The sequence below is a fragment of the Mytilus edulis genome, chromosome 4 (assembly GCF_963676685.1).
Source record: "Mytilus edulis chromosome 4, xbMytEdul2.2, whole genome shotgun sequence".
Classification (NCBI taxonomy): Eukaryota; Metazoa; Mollusca; class Bivalvia; order Mytilida; family Mytilidae; genus Mytilus; species Mytilus edulis.
The window spans coordinates 95,445,701-95,470,071 of record NC_092347.1 but is presented as its reverse complement, the minus strand read 5'-3'; the positions used below and the strand labels follow the sequence as shown (position 1 = coordinate 95,470,071).

The window sequence follows — 24,371 nt, the reverse complement described above, 5'->3', positions numbered from 1 at the left end:
ATTCAAAGTTAATGAACCATGACTGAGTTACATGGCTTAACAATCTCCATGTAAATGAGATGTGCCAATGCTTATACAACTGCATACCAAGTCTATAAGAGGGGGTGGGGCTATATAATCTCCATGGAAACGTGCAAATGCCAATAAATTTACAACCAAATATCATTGACTTAACATTAGCAGTTCATCTTAAACTGATCTAATCACAAACTAATACATGTAAACTAAGATAAGTTTCAAAGTCATTAGATTGTGACTGAGAGGTGAGGCCAAATAATCTCCATGGAAATGAGATGTGCCAATGCTTATACAACTGAATACCAATTAACATTGACCTACCGCTAATGATTCCCCTTGAATTGATCTAATCATAAACTTGTACATGATAACTCAGAATTTCAAAGTCAATAGACCATGACTAAGGGGGCGGAGCCAAATTTTCTCCATGGAAATGATATATACCGATGCTTACACAACTACATACCAAATATCATTGACCTAACACTTGTGGTTCCCCATAAACTGACCTAATCACAAACTAATACATGTAAAAAAAAAAAGCAAAAGTTTCGAAGTCAATAGACCATGACTGGGGGCAGGGTCAAATAATCTCCATGGAAATGAGATGTACCAATGCTTATACCACTATATACCAAATATGATTGACCTACCACTTGTGGTTCACCATAAAGTAGACCTAATCACAAACTAATACATTGTTGACACCGCGGCGAGACAAAAATTGTGGGTCGATCCTGGCTTTGTGTTTAGCCAAACCTCGGGCTTAATGGCAATGTTAAAATTACCACTAAAATGACAACGTTGCATGACAAGAATACAGTATAGTATCTGTTAACACTTTCAGTTTTCTATGCATATATTTATATATTTCATTATTTAATGACACATTTGAACAGCGGTATACTACTGTTGCCTTTATTTAAATCTAAGATTTGAATTTTTTCTCTTACATTATTTCAAAAATATTATCCTACATCTTTCTCACTAACTTCATTCTGAAAAGACGCAGGTATTTATACAGCATGAGCAGCATTTATTTTTCCTCATATTTTGAAATAATTTTTCTTTTGAATTCATGATACAAATTGATACTATTTTAACATGTTGATATATGGTAGTGTCTGCCAGATCTGTGAACTACTGTTATAATAATAAATAGTGTTTAAGTATTTCCGTCACAGATTCCCATGACATGTGATACATTTGTATCAGAAGACATTTACACAATCAGTTTATTATTATTATTACTTTTACTGTTAAATCTGGTTTTTGTTATATCTACTTTACGTGAGTCTGCATTTATGTATGCCGTCATACGACAAAATTATTTTTATGTCTACCTGTGCGAATTTCAAACGCGCAATTTTACACCAGTAATGAAAACCTTCTATCATTTATGGGTAGACTTTACATAGATAAATTCAGCCGTATTTGACGTGAAACTGTACTTATGTGTCCCGTCATACTTTGAACCGCACCATTATTTTATTTATTATTTTTACTGTAAGTCTGTTTTTTGTTATATCTACTTTACGTGAGTCTGCATTTATGTATGCCGTCATACGACAAAATTATTTTTATGTCTACCTGTGCGAATTTCAAACGCGCAATTTTACACCAGTAATGAAAACCTTCTTTCATTTATGGGTAGACTTTACATAGATAAATTCAGCCGTATAAGAAAAGCAAAATGAGAATGTTAAATTTGATGTATGCCTTTTTGTGCTACATTGTTACATTTGTTGTTTATGTAGTGATATTAAGATGATAACACAATATTGACTGTTGTACCCCTATTTTTGACATTTTTACTCTTTGAGTATGTTTGTTTTGTTCATGCATCGTTGACAATGTAATGGAATTTGATGCGACTGTCATACAAGTGAGAGGTTTAGCTAGCTATAAAACCAGGTTCAATCCACCATTTTCTGCATTAGAAAATGCCTGTATCAAGTCAGGAATATGACAGTTGTTATCCATTCGTTTGATGTGTTTGGACTTTTGATTTTGCCTTTTGATTTTTGATTTTCCTTTTTGAATTTTCCTCGGAGTTCAGTATTATTGTGTTTTTACTTTTCAGTATTGCTCCTTTCGGAGTTCATGCAATTCCAGAATTTCTATATGGATTGATGAGATTAGAACATCATTTAACTAATGTTACTACTTATCTATAGTTTCTATATATATATATGCATCTAGTCTCAATACATTTTTTGTTCACACGATTTCCTCTGGTGTTTTTGTCTTGGTTATAATGTATTCAAAATGGATTTACTAGTTATGATTCATCTGTAAACTACTATTGCTTCTAACTAACTTATACATACATTTTTTACCCCATATCTCTTTTCAATATAAAACAATATAATTTTAGAAAAAATATATTTTATTAAATATGTGTATATCTTTAAGCATATAAAATATATAAAACTCTTCAGTATGACATAAAATAACAATCTATATAAAAAAGAAGATCTAATCTTGTTCAAAATACAAATTATATCTTTATCAACGGAGTAAACAAAACACTGTTTACAAATGTGGTGACCAAAACACACACTTCAAGGTTAGTTATATCAATTTGATCTTGATGTTAACTATTTTCAATAATAAATTGTTGTGCAAAGTTCTTCATACTCTCTTAGTGTTATTCAAGATCATTAGATACCTGAAGGCTAAACAAATGTTATTTTCTCAAACATTGTCACACAGTGGTCTGTTAAAACATGTTCCAGTGGTTGGGAAAAAAAATATCGCAATGAGTCATTACTAGCATTTTTAGCATAATGTTTGTCTGTTTGTCTTTTTCATTTTTAGCCATGGCGTTGTCAGTTTATTTTTGATTTATTAGTTTGACTGTCCCTCTGGTATCTTTCGTCCCTCTTTTTTAAAGTTCTTAAAGATTCTCCTTTCAATGAACCATTTACAGCTACAGTGTGCCTATGGCCCATGGTCCCTACCTTCCCTAATCATTGGTATTCTCAGTCAAATTTGCAAACAAAAATTTAGTCTGAACATTTTGTGATTAATGTTCTGCATTCGAATCTGATGACAAGATAATGCATGAACATTGTTCAATATTTATTTTATTGTAAAATTCAACTCTTTGAATTTTAGGTATAAATATGATAAAACTCAAATTAAAATGTTGTTGACCACACATTATTTTTTGTGTAGTTGTGCCCCCTTTTTGATCAAACTTACACTTTATGTAGGTGTGTTAATGACTTCAATGACAGATGCTTATCTTCATTGAGTTAACTGCTGTTAAAAACAATTTACAATGAAATATTATTGTGCTATAAACAATGTAATCAATTTACAGAGAAGTGTGCTTTTGTTGACATTTAGTGTGTGTGATTTACCACACAATTCAAGTTTCCTATCCTGTAAGTGCTCACTGTCACATAAATTAAATATCTAATCAATTTCTATGGTCAGTATCTTTTCTTGGAAAAATTATCAAAACAAACACATTAAAAAAAATGGAAAAATGGAAACTAGCCAATGAAATATTGGGATAAATGTGAAGGTCACAAAATTGTTTATCAAAACAAAATTGAACATAAATGTCATTTATTGGTGTGTTAAAACTTTGACATTTAATAAGTATTAAAATAAACAAAAACAGCAATGTTTGATGCTTAGTACTGGATCAATTTCTCTTAAAAGAGAATGGATGACATTTAATTATTCATATTATAACCATGCATGATCTTTCTTTTTTTTTCTTTTAATTGAATCATACTTTCTTGAAAACTTGAACAATTGTAATTGGATACAGAAAATACTGGCCTTTTAAAACACTATAAGTATAATTGAATAGAATTAGGTAGTACTTTTAAATACTTGTTAGTGTTCTTAATTCTGAAAAATACATTACTATATCATTTTGTATCCCTTATTTCCATAATATTGTGAAAAAAGGCCCATCTTTTTTTTACGTATTGAATACAAAACAAGAAAAATAATTATTAAATAACACTGAAATTTGGATTTTCAGCAAGATTATATACTCTTACTGAAAATCAAAAATTTTATAATACATATATTCAGAGTTAAATGTGTCTTAAAATACAGCTTCCAAAACACTGCCAAAAATAATCATATAAGCATAACTAATTATCATTTTTTTTAAACAAACGTGTGGGTATAAGTGCATAACAATGACAAAAATAAACATAACAATATAAAATGTATAATATATAAAAACACATGGTGGTGTGGATAAGGAAAAACACAGTAACACTACATCAGGTAGTGCCAAGTTCTTTCAGTAAAAAATATTGAATTAAAGGAAACGTTCTTTGTATATACATATATTTGGTATTAGATTTTTTATTCCTGTAAAATTTTATTTGATTGTCACACATTTTTGTTCAATGAATGAAGTATTTTGATAAGAGTATCTAATTTGATCATTTCCAATCCTCCTCAAATTCCAAATCAAATCTCATCCTTGTTAAAAGGAATTATTATTTGTGCTTGGTTATAAATTCAGTCATGGAGTTTTATCTGCAGCTCTTCCATTTTATGACATGTTCAAAATATGTGCTCAATAATTTCAAAAACTTTATTGCTGAAAGAAAATTTACCGTTTTTCTGTATCTCAAGATACTGTGTTTTATTCTATATGGATCCAATGAAGTTTTAAACTATTTAAGGAGTTTATACCATGTCATGCCTTTTTTCAAATCAAAGTCTTTGTTCAAACTTAAGGACCATCTATCTTCACAGCTCAGTTTAGTACTATTTTTATCTAATAACAACATAAATCTCTTTCAAACTTTTGTTTGTGAAAAATATTAATTCTTTTTTTTTAAGAAAATATTGGTCCTAGAGTTTTACAAAGATTGTCTACAAAGATCCAAATTGACAGAAATGTTTATACCTTAAATAATGTAACCTTACTTCAACCCTATTTCACCCCATGTTACACAAACAGTGTCTCAGTTTAAATATCTTTGTTATGGCATATCATGCCTATCCACACCACCATTGTTTTATACAGGTACATAATGAGAAAGACTTTTTAGCATATTTTCACAGTAAGAGATTCATATAAAGATTTGTTTGAACTGCCAAGTATTATAAATGTGTCAACTGTATATTGGAAAATTGATTATTGTGTACCATCAATTTTAATTACTTTCAATTTTTTAATTTTTTTTTTGCTGTTTGAAATTCCTAGAATTTCATAATAGAAAGAACAATTAATGAAAGGCAATAATGGATGTGAAATCTTCGTTTTAATAATCAACAGGATGGGAATGATCTTTGTTTTAATTATCAAAGGGACTATATGTATAGAATAACCATACATTGTCTTGAATAATTTTTTTTTTTTTTGTTCAAGGCTTAGAAACAAAGCAAGCATTTCTATCCTGTTTGAACCAAGTACAAATAAATTAATATTACAAGACATTGTGTGGTCTTTCTTTATATACTGCAACTCCCAAAACTGTTCCAAATGAAATATTTAGGGCATAAACCATCATTTTTAAATTTGGAGCGAACAACTAAAAAATTCCACAACCCTGTACTTTGGATGACTTCATAAGCTCAATTTTACAGAAACCTATTGTAAATGTCATAATCAAGGCAATATACTGTTGGTGACTTTAACAGCTGCAATTGCACTTGGAGCTTTTTATTTTATATAAAGTAAATATTACAAAAAAAGCAAACTCTATATGCCAGTGAAAATTATCACCTATCACCAATCACATGGGTAGTAGTTTGGAGGTCATCTTTATGGGTAGTAGTTTGGAGGTCATCTTTATGGGTAGTAGTTTGGAGGTCACCTTTTATAAATGTTCAATACAGATCAAAAAGTACCCTGCAGGTCATTTGTTCATTTGTTCAAAACCAAATAAGGAGAACTACTAAAATACCTGTACATTAGTCCAACAAAGTTTTGTTAAACCTTGCCAAGTAGTTGCAGACTCGCAAGGATTGTAATATGAGTGGTTTTCCATAGGATTTAAATGGGAAGTTGTGCCACCATTGTGGCCATGTTTGCCACAGAATCAACATTTACTTGTTTAGCGATTGATTACGATATATTTTATGGTTGCCTTCCCTCTTTTTGAATTATAGCCTTTGAGTTAGGTATTTTTTATATACTTTTTTACCCCACCTTTTATCAGGACCATTTGTACAGAGCTGTCCAATCATCAATTCCCTTAAGTTTCTTAACATTTCGATTGAAAATAAACTTGTTGCATCAGAAACATTATGATACTTAATTGTCTTAAGACATTTGGACTCTTTAAGTGATGACTACAGCTCATTTGATTTTATATATATGTTAACACACCTCAACTGTAAGTTTCAGTTACATGTAATTTTTATGGTATTATGCAAAAAATAACTGAATAATGGCAACACTTAAATATGCAAATATTACACCATGTAAACCAATACAAATATTTCAAATTCAATAAACCATGACTAAGGGATCATGGCCTTAATATAAATTTGTCAATGCTAAGACAACTTAACACCAGATATCATTGATTTATCATTATGTGTCTCCCTTAAACTAATCTAATTACAAAGTTCAACATTTTTGTATGTTTCCTTTGTCAGAAATAGCACGTAGAAGTCATGTTTCAACGACACTGTTTCAGAGATGAGATGAATTCCAAATGACTATTAATATCAATCTGCAGTCTGACAAGCTTTAGCTTTAATATTTGGTAGAACAATATATCCAAATGATTGTGGTGGGAATGACACATTTCCTGTTCTTGTCACAGGTGTTAACACATTAGGTAATGTGAAATCTTCATTAAGCTTTAAATGTCTCCCATTCAGTGTTACTGACCTAAAAAGAAAAGAAATAAGGCTATTCTATCAAAGTTAACCGATGGTCCAATGACTTATAAAATTCAAAATTTCAAGTCATATTTGAAATCCTTTGTATTAATTGTTCATGGTAGGAAATATAAGAACCTTTTGACTTTTCCCCATATTATTTACTTTTTATCTGGGATGACTGCTACATACAATGTATTTGACTCAATTATAAAGAACAGACATGTAGGGCACTTTTTGCCTGCATATATAAAAACTATGTTGTACAGCTTTTTTCCCTTACACATCATAATTTTCCTGTATAGTCATGATAGTCTAATTTTTTGTTGTTTTTTTTTAATTTCATAATGTCTTCCACTTCATTCAGATTTTATTTTATCTTTTGTGAACACTCAATAAAGAAAATTGCTTTTTTACGTCTATTGCAAGAATGAAAAAAGTTATATAATAATATTTTCAGTATATATTTATATTTACTGTGATTTTAAGCTCTCCTGGGGCTGTAATATATATACATGTAGTATTACATCATCTCCATATTGTGGGAAGTTTATTGTTTTAAAGTCATTACCAAGATTCATTCCATATACTGTTATACTTCCAGCAGTATAATTAGACCTGAAATAAAATAGTATACAATCATATCTTATTGTAAAAGTCAATGTAAGTCTTTCCTCAACCTGATTAAAGTATATTCACTGAGGGTGAAGATCTTAGTCAATATACTTTAATAAGGCAATAATAAAAATAGTTCTATTTTTCTGCTCTTTGGTCAGGTTGTTGTCTCTTTGACACATTCCCCATTTCCATTCTCCATTTTATTGACCTATATTAAAAGGCAATATCTGTTTTTATTAAAATATTGTGTTATTTAAAAGTGTTGACCTTTCATTAAGCATGCTCCATGGTTATTGCTACGATATATATATATAAACTTGTCTAAATTGAAAACTACGTTCAAACCTATGATTGCGTTGGATAAAATTTTTATAATTGTGCATGTAAATCAAATTTTGTTGTAGAAGGGTCTAAAAACAGCACAAACAACATTTTCCAAAAGACCAAAAAAAGTAAAAAGTATATTTAAACAAAACACATTTGACTAACAGGTCGAACAACTGATGTTCTTTAACCCTGCTGACTGCCATTGGCGATTGCCAAATAAAATTGATCACAAGATGTAACAAAATGGATCTTAATATAAATTTAATACTAAACAGAAACAAATTAACTTGTGGCCAAGATGTTATGCCACAAACATACGGTGTCAATATTTTGATAGTATATATACAATGTCTCCTACTGACTGTAATGTTTAACACATTTTTATTTTCATTTTAATTAGGACTATCCCTACCATTAAGTAGTTATTGTCTTACTGATGAATGGAAAAATGCTCAACCAAAACAAAACTCTAACTTAATTTCTTACTTCCTATGCAATAATTCTATACAATTTTCCATTTCAAAGGACGGCAAAAAGAACTTTAAACTGGACAAAATGCAAACTCTATATAAATGTAAATTCTCATGATATGATTGCAAACCAAATTCCTTTTCAATCCATTAAGGCATTACTGAAAAAGATAACCAATAGAAATATGTAACTGAATGATACTGTGTGTATTAATAAATATATAATAAGTTATTATACCAACCTTTTTACATTAGTACAATGAGAATACATTCTAACCAAGCCTTCTGGGTCGTCAACTGTTACATTCAGCACTGATCTCCCAACCAAAGTTTTATATATATATGACAACCAATAATCCTACAAAATACAGGTTTGTTTTATATTATGTTGGTCTAAATTTAATATAACTCCTCAAATTCCATGGAAATTGTTAAATGCAAATCTATTGGTGCTGATATACATCACTCCTCTTAACATTAAATGGCATTCAAAAGAAAAGTGAAATTGAGGTATCTATTTACAATTAACAAAATACTGAAACAATCAAATTGTGAAGTTTTTTTCAAGAGATAATTTCTAGCTAATTGTTAAGTTATGTATCAAATAATGTCACAAATCAAGTCATTGGTTTTCTTGTTTGTGTTTTTTAAAACATTTAATCAAACTGAAGCATTCTATAGTTTACTTAATAGTATGGGTTTTGCTCATTATTGAAGACTTTTAGTTGCTTAAGGGGGCTCGCGGGTCTAAATGAAATTTTTTATTTAATATAGGATTTCTCTATATTTTTCTATAAATGAACTTTATCTTATACTTAATAGAAAAATGAAATAAAAAAAATGGGGTCACCGTTCATTTACGCTCACAATCTGCCTTCGAAAGGAGCATACATTTTTGTTAATGTCCTTTTTTTCTGTTGAACTAATAGGAGAAATAGCGGCAATATCGAAATAAAAAAATAACTAAATTACAGAAATCGCTAAAATTTTACAATTATTTAGTCTATGTACAGCTTATTCGAAAACAACAATAAAAAATATAGGTCACCGATGAGTTTAAAAAGATATTTCATTTTTTATGCCAAAAAATGGCATTTTTGCACCAAAGGGAGATAATTTGAAGCTTTTTCAATGGCATCTACAGTTTAAAAGTCCGCTGGGGCCAACACGAATTGATTTTTTGGAATGATTTTTGTACCATATGATAAAGTAACAGCTACTTAAGGTAATCAATAAAATTTGTAATGAAAAATTAATGTTTAATTTTTTTCTGAAAATCTTATACCCGCGAGCCTCCTTAAGGGCATACGATACAGTTTTGATCCTGTATTTAAATATTAATAAAAATTTCCATATAGGCTATTTTTTACCTGATTAAATCAAATATGTAATAAAAAATATACCTTCATGTGCTACTTTTTGAGTAAAATAAGACTGAAATTTCAGATATTTACTCAAAATTAGGATTTGTGGACATATTTTTCCTTTCAACAGAAATACATAACTTTTTTATTTTAAAAGATAAACACAAGCTGTTTTTTGTTAAATTATCTGTCATTTCTGTTTTATAAAAATGTTCTTTAAATTTATGCATTTTATTTTTACTAATAACTCATATTAATCAAATATTTATGAATGTAGAAAAAAAACATAATTTTTTGCTGTATATTTATCAAATTTTAAAAAAAACGCATTATTTACACTTTCTTTGAAATTGGTACAAATAATCTTCATAAGAAATCAAACCATATGTCATTTTAAAAAAGAGGTGTCCATGAACTCGTTTTAAAATTAAATCAGTTTGAATGGTTAAAATTAGTTGAAAAACGCATCTTTTCCCGATATGTCACCATTTGACGTTGCAAAAATAACATTTTATGTTAGCAATGTCATTAACTTCCCTGTAACTGTATTGTATGCCCTTAAATCCAGGTCAAGTAAGACCACTTTTTGGCCCTAAAATATATCAGTTTTACAAAATTGTTAAAATGTAAGTTTTTAGCTATTTATTGGAAAGTAAAATACTTCTGTAACATAAATATGGGCTGCTTTTGACAATACAATGCACATATATATGGTACTAGCATCATTAAGTCATAAAAGTTAGGGTTAGGGTTACTGAAATCTTCACAATTTTAGGTGGTTTCCGTCTTGAATGGAAGTGGCCGCATTTGTGTTCATTCTAATATTCAAATGTAAGATGTAGTTTATGATAATAAATAACATATATAAAAAAAAGTTGAGAGTGAACAAGGATGTGGCCACTTTCATTCTTGACAAAAACCATCTAAAAAGTGACATATTATGGCATTTTTGATAGATAAGTCATATTAAAACTTGAATTTGAGCATCTTTAATAACTAAATCAGTTCAAATCTTTCACATAAACTAATTGAATCGACTAAAGTAGACATTTTTAAGTGTTTAAAAAGTATCAAAATTCCTTCATTAGATAAACCTGAATTTGAGGCCAGAATCGAGTCTTATCGAACCTATTCCTTTTCATATTGGCTTCTGAAGGGTAAATGAGGGAATTAAATGGCAAAGAATTGCTATGTTAGATATTTATATTTTTAAAAGAATAAAAAGATCAAAATTTTTAAACCTATGTCACCTGTATAACTATGGTGACAAGCACCTATAGATAATGTATCACATGTTGGTACATCAATAAGGACATGTCAGCCTTCATAGATATTTGTCTTATGTTTCTATGGTAACAAGTACTTACAGGTAATGGATCACTAGTTTCGTCATCTATAATGGAATAATGTCCTCCATAAAAAGTTTGTCTGATTAAAACATCTAATCCACCCACTGCTGATATTCCCAGCTTATCTAACCACCTAAGGAAAATAAAAGGTGCATTGGATTAAAACAAACTATTCATTTTTTAGAAAGTTAATTATAATTTTCCTTTGAAGCACTGTCATAAATAAATCCAATCATGGAGTACAACAATCAAAATGAGCTGAGCTTGGATAAAAAAAATATATTCTAAAGTTTGTAACATACATACCCTGGATTCATTAATATTTGTTTGATACACATGTTCATCAATTTTGTGGATCCACAAATTAAATGTTCAACGAATTACAAGTTCTCAAAAGGAATGTATGCAGACTTTGCCAAAACAACAAAAAATAAATATCAACGAAATGTTAGTTTTCTTCAATTTACGAAAAATTGATACCCACAAAATAATTGAATCCACAGCATTCTAAAACACTGACAATGACTGAGGACAATTGTAATCAAAACACTGACAATGACTGATGACAATTGAAATCAAAACACTGACAATGAATGAGGACAATTGTAATCAAAAACTGACAATGACTGAAGACAATTGTAATCTAAACACTGACAATGACTGAGGACAATTGTAATCAAAACACTGACAATGACTGAGGACAATTGTAATCAAAACACTGACAAAGACTGAGGACAATTGTAATCAAAACACTGACAATGACTGAAGACAATTGTAATCTAAACACTGACAATGACTGAGGACAATTGTAATCAAAACACTGACAAAGACTGAGGACAATTGTAATCAAAACACTGACAAAGACTGAGGACAATTGTAATCAAAACACTGACAAAGACTGAGGACAATTGTAATCAAAACATTGACAATGACTGAGGACAATTGTAATCAAAACACTAACAATGACTGAGGATAATTGTAATCAAAACACTGACAAAGACTGAGGACAATTGTAATCAAAACACTGACAATGACTGAGGACAATTGTAATCAAAACACTGACAAAGACTGAGGACAATTGTAATCAAAACACTGACAATGACTGAAGACAATTGTAATCTAAACACTGACAATGACTGAGGACAATTGTAATCAAAACACTGACAAAGACTGAGGACAATTGTAATCAAAACATTGACAATGAATGAGGACAATTGTAATCAAAACACTGACAAAGACTGAGGACAATTGTAATCAAAACACTGACAATGACTGAAGACAATTGTAATCAAAACACTGACAATGAATGAGGACAATTGTAATCAAAACACTGACAAAGACTGAGGACAATTGTAATCAAAACACTGACAATGACTGAAGACAATTGTAATCTAAACACTGACAATGACTGAGGATAATTGTAATCAAAACACTGACAAAGACTGAGGACAATTGTAATCAAAACACTGACAATGACTGAGGACAATTGTAATCAAAACACTGACAAAGACTGAGGACAATTGTAATCAAAACACTGACAATGACTGAAGACAATTGTAATCAAAACACTGACAATGACTGAGGACAATTGTAATCAAAACACTGACAATGACTGAGGACAATTGTAATCAAAACACTGACAATGACTGAGGACAATTGTAATCAAAACACTGACAATGACTGAGGACAATTGTAATCAAACTACTGTTGTTGAAAAGAAAGTTCTGGACAACACGTAAGCACTTCCATAATATGTAGATTATACCTCCTCTACAATGTTAAGTATGTGTCAAACAATACTTGTAACTTTTCTGTAAATGAGTCAATATTCCATGTGCCTCTCAAAGCGGAACACAATGACATCCTAAAAACCAAATGTCTTACTTATTGCAATGATACTGTAATTGGTGTTAATTTCAACAATTGATTGAGCTGTACCACTCAAGAATTTTGAAGACCAGAAGATAATTCATAAAAGATGTATAAACTTTGAAGTTATTTAATGAGGGTAAATAACAAAAATTTCAATAATCACACTTTGTTCGCTGAAATATAACATGTAAAATTCAAAAAAGTTTCTAAATAATCAATCATACATATCCAAGTTTACGATATGAACTGACGATTCTTCAATGTAAACTCTTCATGTCTTGTTATTAATCTCATCACCTGAGTCCCTTCACTTACATAAAACCTGCCACATAGGTATTAGACAATCCTGGAGCACCACCTCCATAAGCTGATCCTGTTTCACCAAGCCAGGTTTTCCCATATGGAGGATGTTTTGCTATTTTATTGCCTTTATTTATTTCAGGCATTAAACTATTCAAGATGTCAATATCCATGAACTGGTCAATTGTAGCCTCTCTACCATTTATATAATACCTGTTTCAAAACAAAAATACACTAAGCATGAAAAACAACTCATTGCAGTTTGGAAAATTCAAGCAATATCTTGCTAGTTTTTCTTTTCAAATTGACTAAAAATTGACAGCCATTGGAATGAATCAATAATATTCAAAACATAGATATGTAGGACTCTAAAGTGCGATGGGGACGCTAAAGTACGATGGTTACGCTAAAGTGCGTTGGTCTACACTAAAGTGCGATTCCTCCATACGCCAAAGTGCGATGGTCCGCGAAAGTATAGACGTAATAAACGTACTATGGATTATGACGTGAACAGTTTTTTTATACAAATAAAAAATGAACATGCCGAAAGAAAGAATATTTGATAAACTAGTACCAATTGCGCCGAAAAAAGATGAAAGCTTGGAGAACATTGCATTTCTCTCTCATTTAAATTAGGAATGTTTTAAACAAATAAATGTTTCACAATGAAGGATTTGTTTTTGTAATTTACAATGACAACTTCAAAGGGAGATTTGACATTAGTGATATATATACTGTGTGAACGGCAAGTTACGCCAATTATCCAAATATTTGATACGCCCGAATTAAATTTTTGTTTATCATATACAGGATATATTGATTTTTGTCACATCTAAACTAGCATTTTAGCAACTATTATGTGGTCGTTCTTCTTAATTTAGAAACAATTAGTTATGCCTACCGGTAATTATAAGGCCTAGCATGTATGTTATAAAACCTTATCATACTAGCTTTTCCTTAAAGGCTATTTATCATTACATCCGTGTTCTTTAAAGCTTTTAGCCCTTTAAACATTACCCTTTTGGTCCATCACACTTTTGCGTGATAAACAATCGTACTTTAGCAAACAAACAGCCGTCACACTTTAGCGAACAAACAGCCGTCACACTTTAGCGTGATACACCATCATACTTTAGCGTAGACCATCGCACTTTAGCGTGACCATCGCACTTTAGAGAACCATCGCACTTTAGAGTCCTACAGATATATTTGTATTAACTGTATCATCAATTAAAAGATCAAAAGCACTAAAGGTCAAGGATAATTTCCAAATGATTTGAGTTTATTTTGAACTAGTTCCATAACATTACAATGGTAAATGATATGTTAAGTATATTTATAGACATGATAGATGGGATAAATGTTCATTTGTTTAAATTGTTTTGCAAATTGCCGTGATATTATTGCTAATTATCTGTTAGATTTGGTTTATTTTTTTTAAAGTTCAAGTAGGTTTTTCTTCAAAACCAGTTTCATTACATTTTTACAATTTAATAAAACTTACTGATGAAAAGTTGGATTTGTAACAATATCTGGTCCTCCAGTTTGTAAAAATCTGAAAAAAGCAATATTTCAAAATCATTTCTAATTGAATTAAACAAAATGTAATAGTTTTTCTAAATTTACATGTCTTATAAGCAGAGTTTGTCTTCATTACATATTCATCATGTTCACAAGTTCTCATACTGATATGCATTTAATATTTGCCACTGGATAAATTCAATCATCATTTACTATAAATATGAGGGTTTTATAACTTTATTTGAACAGATAATCAATTTCATTTTTGTGATTTTAACTCTGTTGCTTATATGGATTTCAAAACAGCTCGAAAGAAGGAATTATTTTATCTACAAACACATACCGTAATTCTTTATCCTTAACTTGATAACTTACTCTGTGAAATATTTCTCAGCTGATGTCTTTGATAGCTGTGTGGTACTAGGGCCTATTATGACACTATTTCTCCACTGTGGGTACTGGTTTAACAGACTGTGAAGTTTACTGTAGTCCTTAGCTCTCTGGGAACCAGAGATGGAATATCCAATATGGTGTTTGTATGAGTTAGGCTCTACAAAGATATCATGAAATAGTGTACATAATTTAGACACATCTGGTGGTTATCTAATTGATTGGTTATAATTGATTTTAATTAATTTCTTGTAGATATAATTAGAAGATGTGGTATAAGTCATGTCCATTTTCTGAATTAAGGTCATTCTATTTATAGAGAGGTGTTTTACAGTTTCCCTCAGTTAAATAAAACTTAATTATATTTACATTAGTTTAAAGAATTCTTACCATTGCCCAGTTCCCATCCAGTTATTTTGTAACCTTTCTGTGAAGTATAGTCCATCAGGAGTTTGGCATTATCTGGTAGCCATTGTCCATCCTCTCTCAGTAATGAGTTCAGGTCAAAGATCAGACTCCAACCAACCTTTGTCACAAAATTATTCAGCTCATCAAATTGATTTGCTGAAAAAATAAAGTGAATATGAAATACATGAACATGTTTTAAAGGTGTGGGCATTATAATCGGTTCGTGGTAAAAAAACACTCATAGTCGGTTAAAGAGCTCACCAGAGCTCATGTTTTCTCTGTTATTATGTATATATATGCCGACTCTAAATAAAATTTACTTACTTACTACTTACTATAATTCTGCTTATTCAGACCAGTAGGAAACAAGAATGTGTCCTCAGTACACGAATGCCCCACTCCCACTATCATTTTCCATGTTCAGTGGACCGTGAAATTGGGGTAAAAACTCTAATTTGGCATTAAAATTAGAAAGATCATATCATAGGGGACATGTGTACTAAGTTTGAAGTCGATTGGACTTAAACTTCATCAAAAACTACCTTGACCAAAAACTTTAACCTGAAGCGGGACAGACGGACGGACGGACTAACGAACGGACAGACGGACGAACGGACAGACGGACGGATGGACGCACAGACCAGAAAACATAATGCCCCTCTACTATCGTAGGTGGGGCATAAAAATTGTCAAAAGGCTACATGTAAGCTATAAAATACAAAATTTAGGACTCCTAAAACATTTTTCTTCCTATTAATAAGTACATAAATCACTTAAAAAGAAGATTTAAATAAAAATAATTCCCAAACATGAGAAAAATAGTATAAATAAACTCATCATATATCCAAAACAAATAAAGTAAACATTCTCATTACTTACAAAACATGGTAAAATTAACAAATTTATTATTATAATAATCCGACATATACAGGTCACTTTGATTGTAAAATCTGACATTGTGCGTGTCCGGTGAAAACTTCATAAAATCAGCCTCTGACCCTCCTACTCTGAGATAACATGGTGACAAGGCTCTGGCTAAGGACTCTACCTTTGGTGAGCTACAAAAAAGACATGTCACTGGCATTAAACTAAGGAAAAAAGTCTAGCGTGGCTCTATATAATTCTATGGGTAATTTAGGCAGTGTAATTTCCTGTAGACACTCCAACCATACCTAATTCTGACACTTTTTTTTACCTTGAACATGTTGAAGTTGTTAAAAATCATTTATTGAAAAGAAAAGTTCACATAAACAATTTTTTTCTGCAAAGGTCCGAATACTGTGGATTCATTTATTTTCATGGAAATGGAAAAGGCTAGACAAGACTACATATTTTTGTACTACATGTATACCTATGTTGCTTTGGTTAATCTGTAGATCAGTAATTTGTTTAGTAAAATTGTCAATTTCAGACCGATGTTTTCCTTATTTTTTTACAACAATCAATTTGAGGACCTTTTTAGCTTGCTGTTCTGTGTGCACCAAGGATCTATTTTCACTGTTGTATGCTATACTTTGTCCTATAATTGTTTACCTTCAACACATTGTGACTTGACTGGAAAGTTGTCTCATTGGCACTAATACCACATCTTCTCTTTTTTCTATTTCATTAATTTTTCCAAAATTTCTACTAAACATGCTAAATAACTACTTTTTGGTTAAAATGGTTAACAACATTTATGTCCCTGGTGATACATACCTGAAGTTTAACCGTTCCCAGTTATGTCTGATGATACCCGTATCTATGGCAATACTCAGATATTTATCTGATACAATCTGAACAGCTCTGTCTGTGGCAATTTTCAGGTCAATGGCTTCAATTAGAGCATTCAAAAAGGACAGAAGAAGGAACAGTTTCCATCCAAATGCCATTCTTTTTTCCTGTTTTACTGTCTGTAATTACATATCCTGTAACGAAAAATCTAAGTGACTTGAATGATATTGCAGCATTTCCTTCTGACCAAATAAGAAGATCAGTCTCTTTATTTCCCCCTTTTGTCCTAGAAATCACAAAACATGTAAAGTGAGTGTACAAAGTATTAACCAGATGCTCCGCAGGGCCCAGCTTTATACGACCACAGAGGTTGAACACTGAACGGTTGGGGCAAGTATGGACACAACATTCAAGCTGGATACAGCTCTAAATTTGGATTGTGATTAAATAGTTGACACAGCATAGGTTTCTGACACAGAATGAATGTGGTCTGATGAACTTAAAATTTTTTTTTTGCCTTTGAGCAATTCACTATGCTGTTGAATATTAATCCTCTCAAAAAAATGTTTGAAGAAATTTTCTTTTTATTTATGAAATCTGAAATGAGAAAAATTTAACCCCCCCCCATTTTTTTTTTCACATCCCCCTTTCCCTTTTTCCAAAACTGATCTCAATTCAAATTTCTAATGGAGTTTGCAACAATAACTTATTATTTAAATACATCATAAAATATTAAAATGTAACAAAAGGTGCTTGTTATCACTGAATGGTAAAGATTGTTTTAATTTATCAGTTGGTAGTAAAAGTCAATATACATTGTATATTGTATAAAACAATGATTTAAGTTGACTCAACTACTATTCTGGACAAAGAAAGATAACTCCAATCAATTGAAAATTTCTTGCTATTGCACAATATTGTGCAATTAGATATTTCTGGCTATTGCGCAATATTGTGCAATTGAAAATATTTGCTATTGCACAATACTGTGCAATTGAAGATTTCTTGCTATTGAGCAATACTAAGCAATTGAAAATTTCTTGCTATTGCACAATACTGTGCAATTAAAGATTTCTTGCTATTGCGCAATACTAAGCAATTGAAAATTTCTTGCTATTGCACAATACTGTGCAATTGAAGATTTCTTGCTATTGCTGAATACTGTGCAATTGAAAATTTCTTGTTTTTGCACAATACTTAATATAATAATTTTGGATCCTGATTTGAACCACTTGAAAACTGGGCCCATAAACAAAAATCTAAGTACATGTTTAGATTCAGCATATCAAAAAAGCCCAAGAATTCAATTTTTGTTAAAATCGAATTTAGTTTATTAAATTTGGACCCTTTGGACTTTAATGTAGACCAATTTGAAAACGGGACCAAAAATTAAGAATCTACATACACAGTTAGTTTGGCATATCAAAGAACCCCAATTATTCAATTTTTGATTAAATCAAACAAAGTTCAATTTGGGACCCTTTGGGCCGCTTATTCCTAAACTGTTGGGACCAAAACTCCCAAAATCTAACCCAACCTTCCTTTTATGGTCATAAACCTTGTGTTTAAATTTCATAGATTTCTATTTACTTATACTTACGTTATGGTGCGAAAACCAAGAATAATGCTTATTTGGGCCCCTTTTTGGCCCCTAATTCCTGAACTAATTGCTTGTGCATACTCCTCTCTTGTTAATTATATTTTACTTAAATAACCGCAGAATCTGCTTTAATATCATAAACATTTTCATTGTTAAAAGGGAGAAGTACAGAACTTTAAGGGGCGTTCAGAATTTACATTCAATGGGACTCAGTCAGGAATTGATATATTTTTGGAGATATAGGAAAGAATTCAATGCTTTTTTCAGGAATTTATGAAGACACGCCCCCTTCTTTTCTCTTTAAGGTTCATGTGGACCCTTTGGCTAAAATGGCTATGTTTTCACCTCAAAATTTGCTCTGAGTTCAGACAAATCTGTGCATCTGGAAAAGTTTTAAGACATAGCATGCCCTAGATAAATAAATTTCAAATATGTTCTATGGTATAGTTAAACAAAAACTTAAAAGGATTTTGCAGTGAACTTTTTTTCATTTCTCCAGGAGGTACAATGTACCAAAATAAACTAAGTTGGGAAAGAGTTTTGAGATCTTCCCCACAGGAAATTATTGAAGTGGGCTGTTTTGTTTGACAACATGACAGTAGATGGACAATAGATACCTGACAATAATTGGTGATTTAAAATGTGTACTGTGTTGACCATATCAAGCAAAAGTCAACTGTTTGTTAATTTTATCATTTTCTGCAGAGACGAAAAAAGAGTTCAAGTTATGAATTTTCTGAATCATCATGATCATACATGAACAATGCATTTGAATTCTAGTTATCTAGGGCATGCTATGATACACAGTTTTGTCTGTATTCAGAGTAAGTTTTTATGTGAAAATGCAACCATTTTAGCCAAAGGGTCCACATGAACCTTAAATTCTTCCTTGTTCTTCCTTTGCAGGAAATAGTCAATTTCACTTGAATTCACATTATGCAAGTAACTACATGTTATGATGTATCAAGCATTCATACTTTTAATTAGCAAGGTGTTAATGTAACAAAAAAATTGTTCCGGAGAGACAATTGTTCCGTTGGAACAAATTTCATAGGAAATATATTCCATCAGAACTTATATCACAGAAATTTTGTTCCAGCACTATAAAATTTGTTCCGGAACTAATTTTTTAACTTAATTTAAAATAAGTTCCATAACAAAAATCACAGCTCCATGAGTTTTATTCCAATATTAAAATTTGAAAAAAAAGTGAAATAAGTCCTGTGATATCAGTTTTTCCCCTAATTCCTAAAATGTTGGGACCAAAACTCCCAATATCAATCCCAACGTTCCTTTTGTGGTCATAAACCTTGTGTCAAAATTTCATCGATTTCTATTCACTTTTACTAAAGTTAGAGTGCGAAAACTAAAAGTATTCAGACGACGACGACGCAAGATGACGACGCCAACGTGATAGCAATATACGACGAAACGATGAAAAATTAAAATTTTTGCGGTCGTATAAAAATAATAAAAAGGAATTTGTTCCAGCACTATAAAATTTGTTCCGGAACTAATTTTTTAACTTGATGAAAAATAAGTTCCGTAACAAAAATCACAGCTCCATGAGTTTTATTCCAATATTAAAATTTGAAAAAAAAAGTGAAATAAGTTCCTGTGATATTAGTTTTTCATGAAATTATTTTTCAGGAATCAATGAAAATGTTCTGCTCGGACCTATTTCACCGAAAATAAGTACCTTAAACCTATTGCACAGCGAAATGTTTCTTGTTACACTAAAAAATCATATAAATGCAAGCTGGATGCTGTACTATGCTTGCATGGAGTACATTTGCAATTAAGGCATGACTGTACATGTAGGATGAAGATAAGTAATAAAAGCGATGATAATGTATCATTATTTGTATCTACAATGCATGTTTTATCATTTATGTAGTATTCAACCTCCATGTTTCCTGTTGATCTGTCATGGGTGTTCTAATCATACATGTACCTAGCTATGGTCATTGCACAGTTTTAAAAGAGTGTGTCTTTTGTTTCTTAATGCCTTTAGAATAAATGATCAGTTATATTGTCCTTTTCAAATTAGTACAAATGTTCAACTTTAACTATAATACTTTTTTTCGAAATAACTTTTATTATTATTTCTTAATCTACTCTTTCCTGGTTCATACAATGTAAGTGTCATTTTCAGTCATATTAATTGAGAATGTTATTACACTTTTGATTTACTCAACAGGATCCAAATTGAATATTTACACTTATTATTTATTACATTATCAATATAATACATGTTTTTATAATGACTTTAAACACACTGATGACAAGTGCTCATTATATAAGATTACTTGTTTAACCAGTGGAACATATTTCACAGACAAGGAACTTATTTCACCAGGTGAGGAACAAATTTCACCAATCCAGAACTCATTTCACCAGGTAAGGAACAAATCTCACAAACATGGATTATGGAACTTATTTCAATAGGTAAGGAACAAATTTCACCAACCCAGAACTTATTCAACCAGGTAGAGTGTGGAACTTATTTCATAGAGATGGAACAAAGTATATGGAAATTGTCTGTGAAAAAAGTTCTCCAGAACAAATTTCATGTGAAATTAATTCCACTGGAACTTTTTTCACAGGAACAAATTATGGCTCACATTAACCTATCACTAGAATTTTAATTGATATCACTTTCATTATATAAATGTATTCTAGCCGTGTTACAGTCATGACAGTAATTTCAATTGTTAATCATAATGATCCATAATGATGGGTGCCACATGTGGAGCAGCTTACCCTTCCGGAGCACCTGAGCTCGCCCCCAGTTTTTGGTGTGTTGCTTAGTCTTTAGTTTTCTATGTTGTGTCTTCTGTTCTATTATTTGCCTGTTTGTGATTTTTTTTTTAGCCATGGCGTTGTCAGTTTATTTTCGATTTATGAGTTTGACTGTATCTCTGGTATCCTCTTTTATACACATTTGGGTGTGACAATCACTTCTAATCATTTCTAAAATTGTCGAAATTCTAGATTCCGAATCGATGGATATTTACCCGATAAGTTAATATTTGATGTTTACCTTTCAATGCATGGTCCATATTAGTAATGGGAAAGAAACGAAATGTTAAATGTTATTTTAAAAAATACAACCGGAAGTGGAATATTAATCAAATCTTTTGACAGAGCCCCTCACAAAATGTTACTTTACAATATTACAATTCTACAGCATAAATACTAAAACTTTCGGATCTCTTAAAACATTTTCTTCCTTTCATCAAAGGCAACTAGATGTTCATGATGTTAGTATAGAAAGTTCCTGCTTAAATGCATTGTCATTTGACATATTTAATTGCAGATTCTTTTTTCGAGAACTCATAATGCAGGAATATTCATTCGTTTGATGTGTTTGTGCTTTTGATTTTGCCATTCGATTAGGAACTTTGAGTTTCCGACTCCGTTTTGAATTTCAAGTCTTCGGAGTTTTGTAATTTTGTGATTTTACATATCCTTAGTTTTTCCACTAGATAAATTGTATTTATAAAATATAGTTATATAAATAACTTGATTTTTTTTCGAAAACTCGGATTTTCTTCCCAATATGCACATATATATATACTAATACTTAAGCTGTATTTGGTAAAATCTTCACAATTGCATGTCCTCATTGCTCTTCAACTTCGTAATACTATTTTTATTTTCTTATTCGAGCGTCAGTACTGGTGAGTCTTTTGTAGACGAAACGCGCGTCTCTATAGAGTGTACACAATTCTAATTCTGCATGGTATCAATGATGAGTATATTTTCAACAACTGGGTCAATGACACAGTTAGTGTCCCTGCTGTGGAAGGCTTCCTCCCCAATAAATAAATAAGCTTTATTTAGAGTCGGCAAGGAATACAAACATAGACAAACATAAGCTCTAATGAGCTTTTAACCGACATATAAGACATTTTTAACAATACAACATTTATAACAATACAACACATAATATAATACACATGTTATAAATTTCACAGCACAAAAATGAAGCACTAAAAGCAGAATATAAGCATGTAAGCATAAGCTAGGTATTAAAGCTAAAGCATATTTATAAGTGTAAACTAGGCATAAAAGCTGGCAAAATCGCGGCATAGCATAAAAATTTGAAAAATGGGGTATGATCTATAATAATTCATATTTAAGATGATGTTTTTAAAATACTGCAAACAGTTTGAACATTGCATACTGATCAATTTTAAAGTTTAATTCACAAATACGGGTAATTGTATTACGAATTTCTTTATGAAATGATAAAATATGGCCTAGTTTTAACCAAAAAAATCGGATTGTTTATAATGTAAAAAAACATTTTTCAAACAAAAATCTTCCGTGTTACATTAAATATGATAGTTTTATATCTGTTTTGGTTGTTTGATACCTATACTTTTATTTTTTTTAATCGCTTTATATTAAAAATTTTAAATAAAAATTACTCAGTCGTAATTACTAAATGAGGGAACCACTGAAAGGGACGTTTTTAAACCTCTTTTGGACATTTTTTATTTAGTATAACACCTTGTATTTTATCAATAAGATAATGAAGTTGAATTCTATCCAAAAAAATCGCGATACCCTGGGGTGTAACACAATCTCCTTAAATAGAGCGCTTTTGAAAACTAGCTGATAGACTAATATGATTATATCGTATATATCAATGAAATATGTTGAAAGTAATAGTAAAACGGCTTGTCATATGATATATATCGATAGTCAGCTATACAAGATTTAAGTTTTTCCATTTTATGCATGGTTATCACTATAAACGTTTGGTTGTCATATTCTGTATGTGCTTGTTTCAAGTCACGTGACTGTTCCTCAGTGGTTGCAGTTTTTTTTTGCTTTATATGTCAAATACGTTTTTCGTTTATTGTTTTGTACATCCATTTGTCATGTTTTGACCTTTTATAGCTTTAAGCTTGCTGATATATTATATTAAGTCTGAAAATTAAACTCAACAATGCTAGAATTTATTATAAATATATATATGTAAATATAGATATGCGATATGGGTGTTTTTTGTTCATTATTGAGAGCCGCACGGTGCAATATAGTTGCTTACTTTCATGTTATTTGGTCTCTGGTAAAAAGTTGTCTCATTGTCAGATTTTTACGTTGAAGGTAATGTATTCTTTAAAAAAACCAACATTCGATTGATCCATCGTTAAACATACAACTTATTACAATAAATCAAAAATAACACAAAGAATCTGGAGGTTTTTTTATTGTACCAAATCTTCAACATAAAAAATAAATTAACTCGTTGTCAGGAGTATTTTTGTATATAGAGGATAACAAGAACATCGTTCAGCTAGAAAATTCATGATTTTTTCCCACGACTTGTGCATTTAAACGCATTATGGAAGACACAGTATATTAAAAAGTTTACCGAGAAGTTTGTTGTTTGCAGAAAATTAGTCACTGACTTTATCATACGTAAAATATTAGTCCTTTCGTCTGATTCCTCTGCATTTAAAGTGTAAATAAACTTGAGTATTTCTGACGGTGCCACAAGTACAAGGAATGTACCACAAATAGCTATCAAGATGGCATTCATGTTACCATTGCTTTTGCTTCTAGATGCTTTATATTGGTAAGT

The 24,371-nt window shown here is 30.7% G+C and overlaps 1 protein-coding gene across 1 annotated transcript; it reads right to left on the bottom strand.

Moving 5' to 3' along the window:
• Nucleotides 1–2,389: 2,389 nt before the first annotated feature.
• Nucleotides 2,390–21,923, bottom strand: LOC139521118 (heparanase-like). The gene is made up of 11 exons (XM_071314419.1): nucleotides 21,816–21,923; nucleotides 17,158–17,366; nucleotides 16,339–16,517; nucleotides 15,442–15,615; nucleotides 15,037–15,211; nucleotides 14,645–14,695; nucleotides 13,156–13,353; nucleotides 10,987–11,101; nucleotides 8,498–8,613; nucleotides 7,318–7,458; nucleotides 2,390–6,850 (listed from the first exon to the last, which is right to left on the bottom strand). The coding sequence occupies exons 2-11, from the start codon at nucleotides 17,328–17,330 to the stop codon at nucleotides 6,685–6,687; spliced, it is 1,488 nt and encodes a 495-aa protein (XP_071170520.1). The 5' UTR covers nucleotides 17,331–17,366; nucleotides 21,816–21,923; the 3' UTR covers nucleotides 2,390–6,684.
• Nucleotides 21,924–24,371: the final 2,448 nt, after the last annotated feature.

What these genes read in the sequence shown, in the direction of transcription:
- LOC139521118 (XM_071314419.1), bottom strand. Translation starts at nt 17,330, where the DNA reads ATGGCATTTGGATGGAAACTGTTCCTTCTTCTGTCCTTTTTGAATGCT. An exon ending in TGGGAACGGTTAAACTTCAG is followed by an intron (nt 16,518 to 17,157) that starts GTATGTATCACC and finishes TCTTTTTTGTAG; the next exon opens with CTCACCAAAGGTAGAGTCCT. An exon ending in ACAAATCCAACTTTTCATCA is followed by an intron (nt 13,354 to 14,644) that starts GTAAGTTTTATT and finishes GTTTTGAAACAG; the next exon opens with GTATTATATAAATGGTAGAG.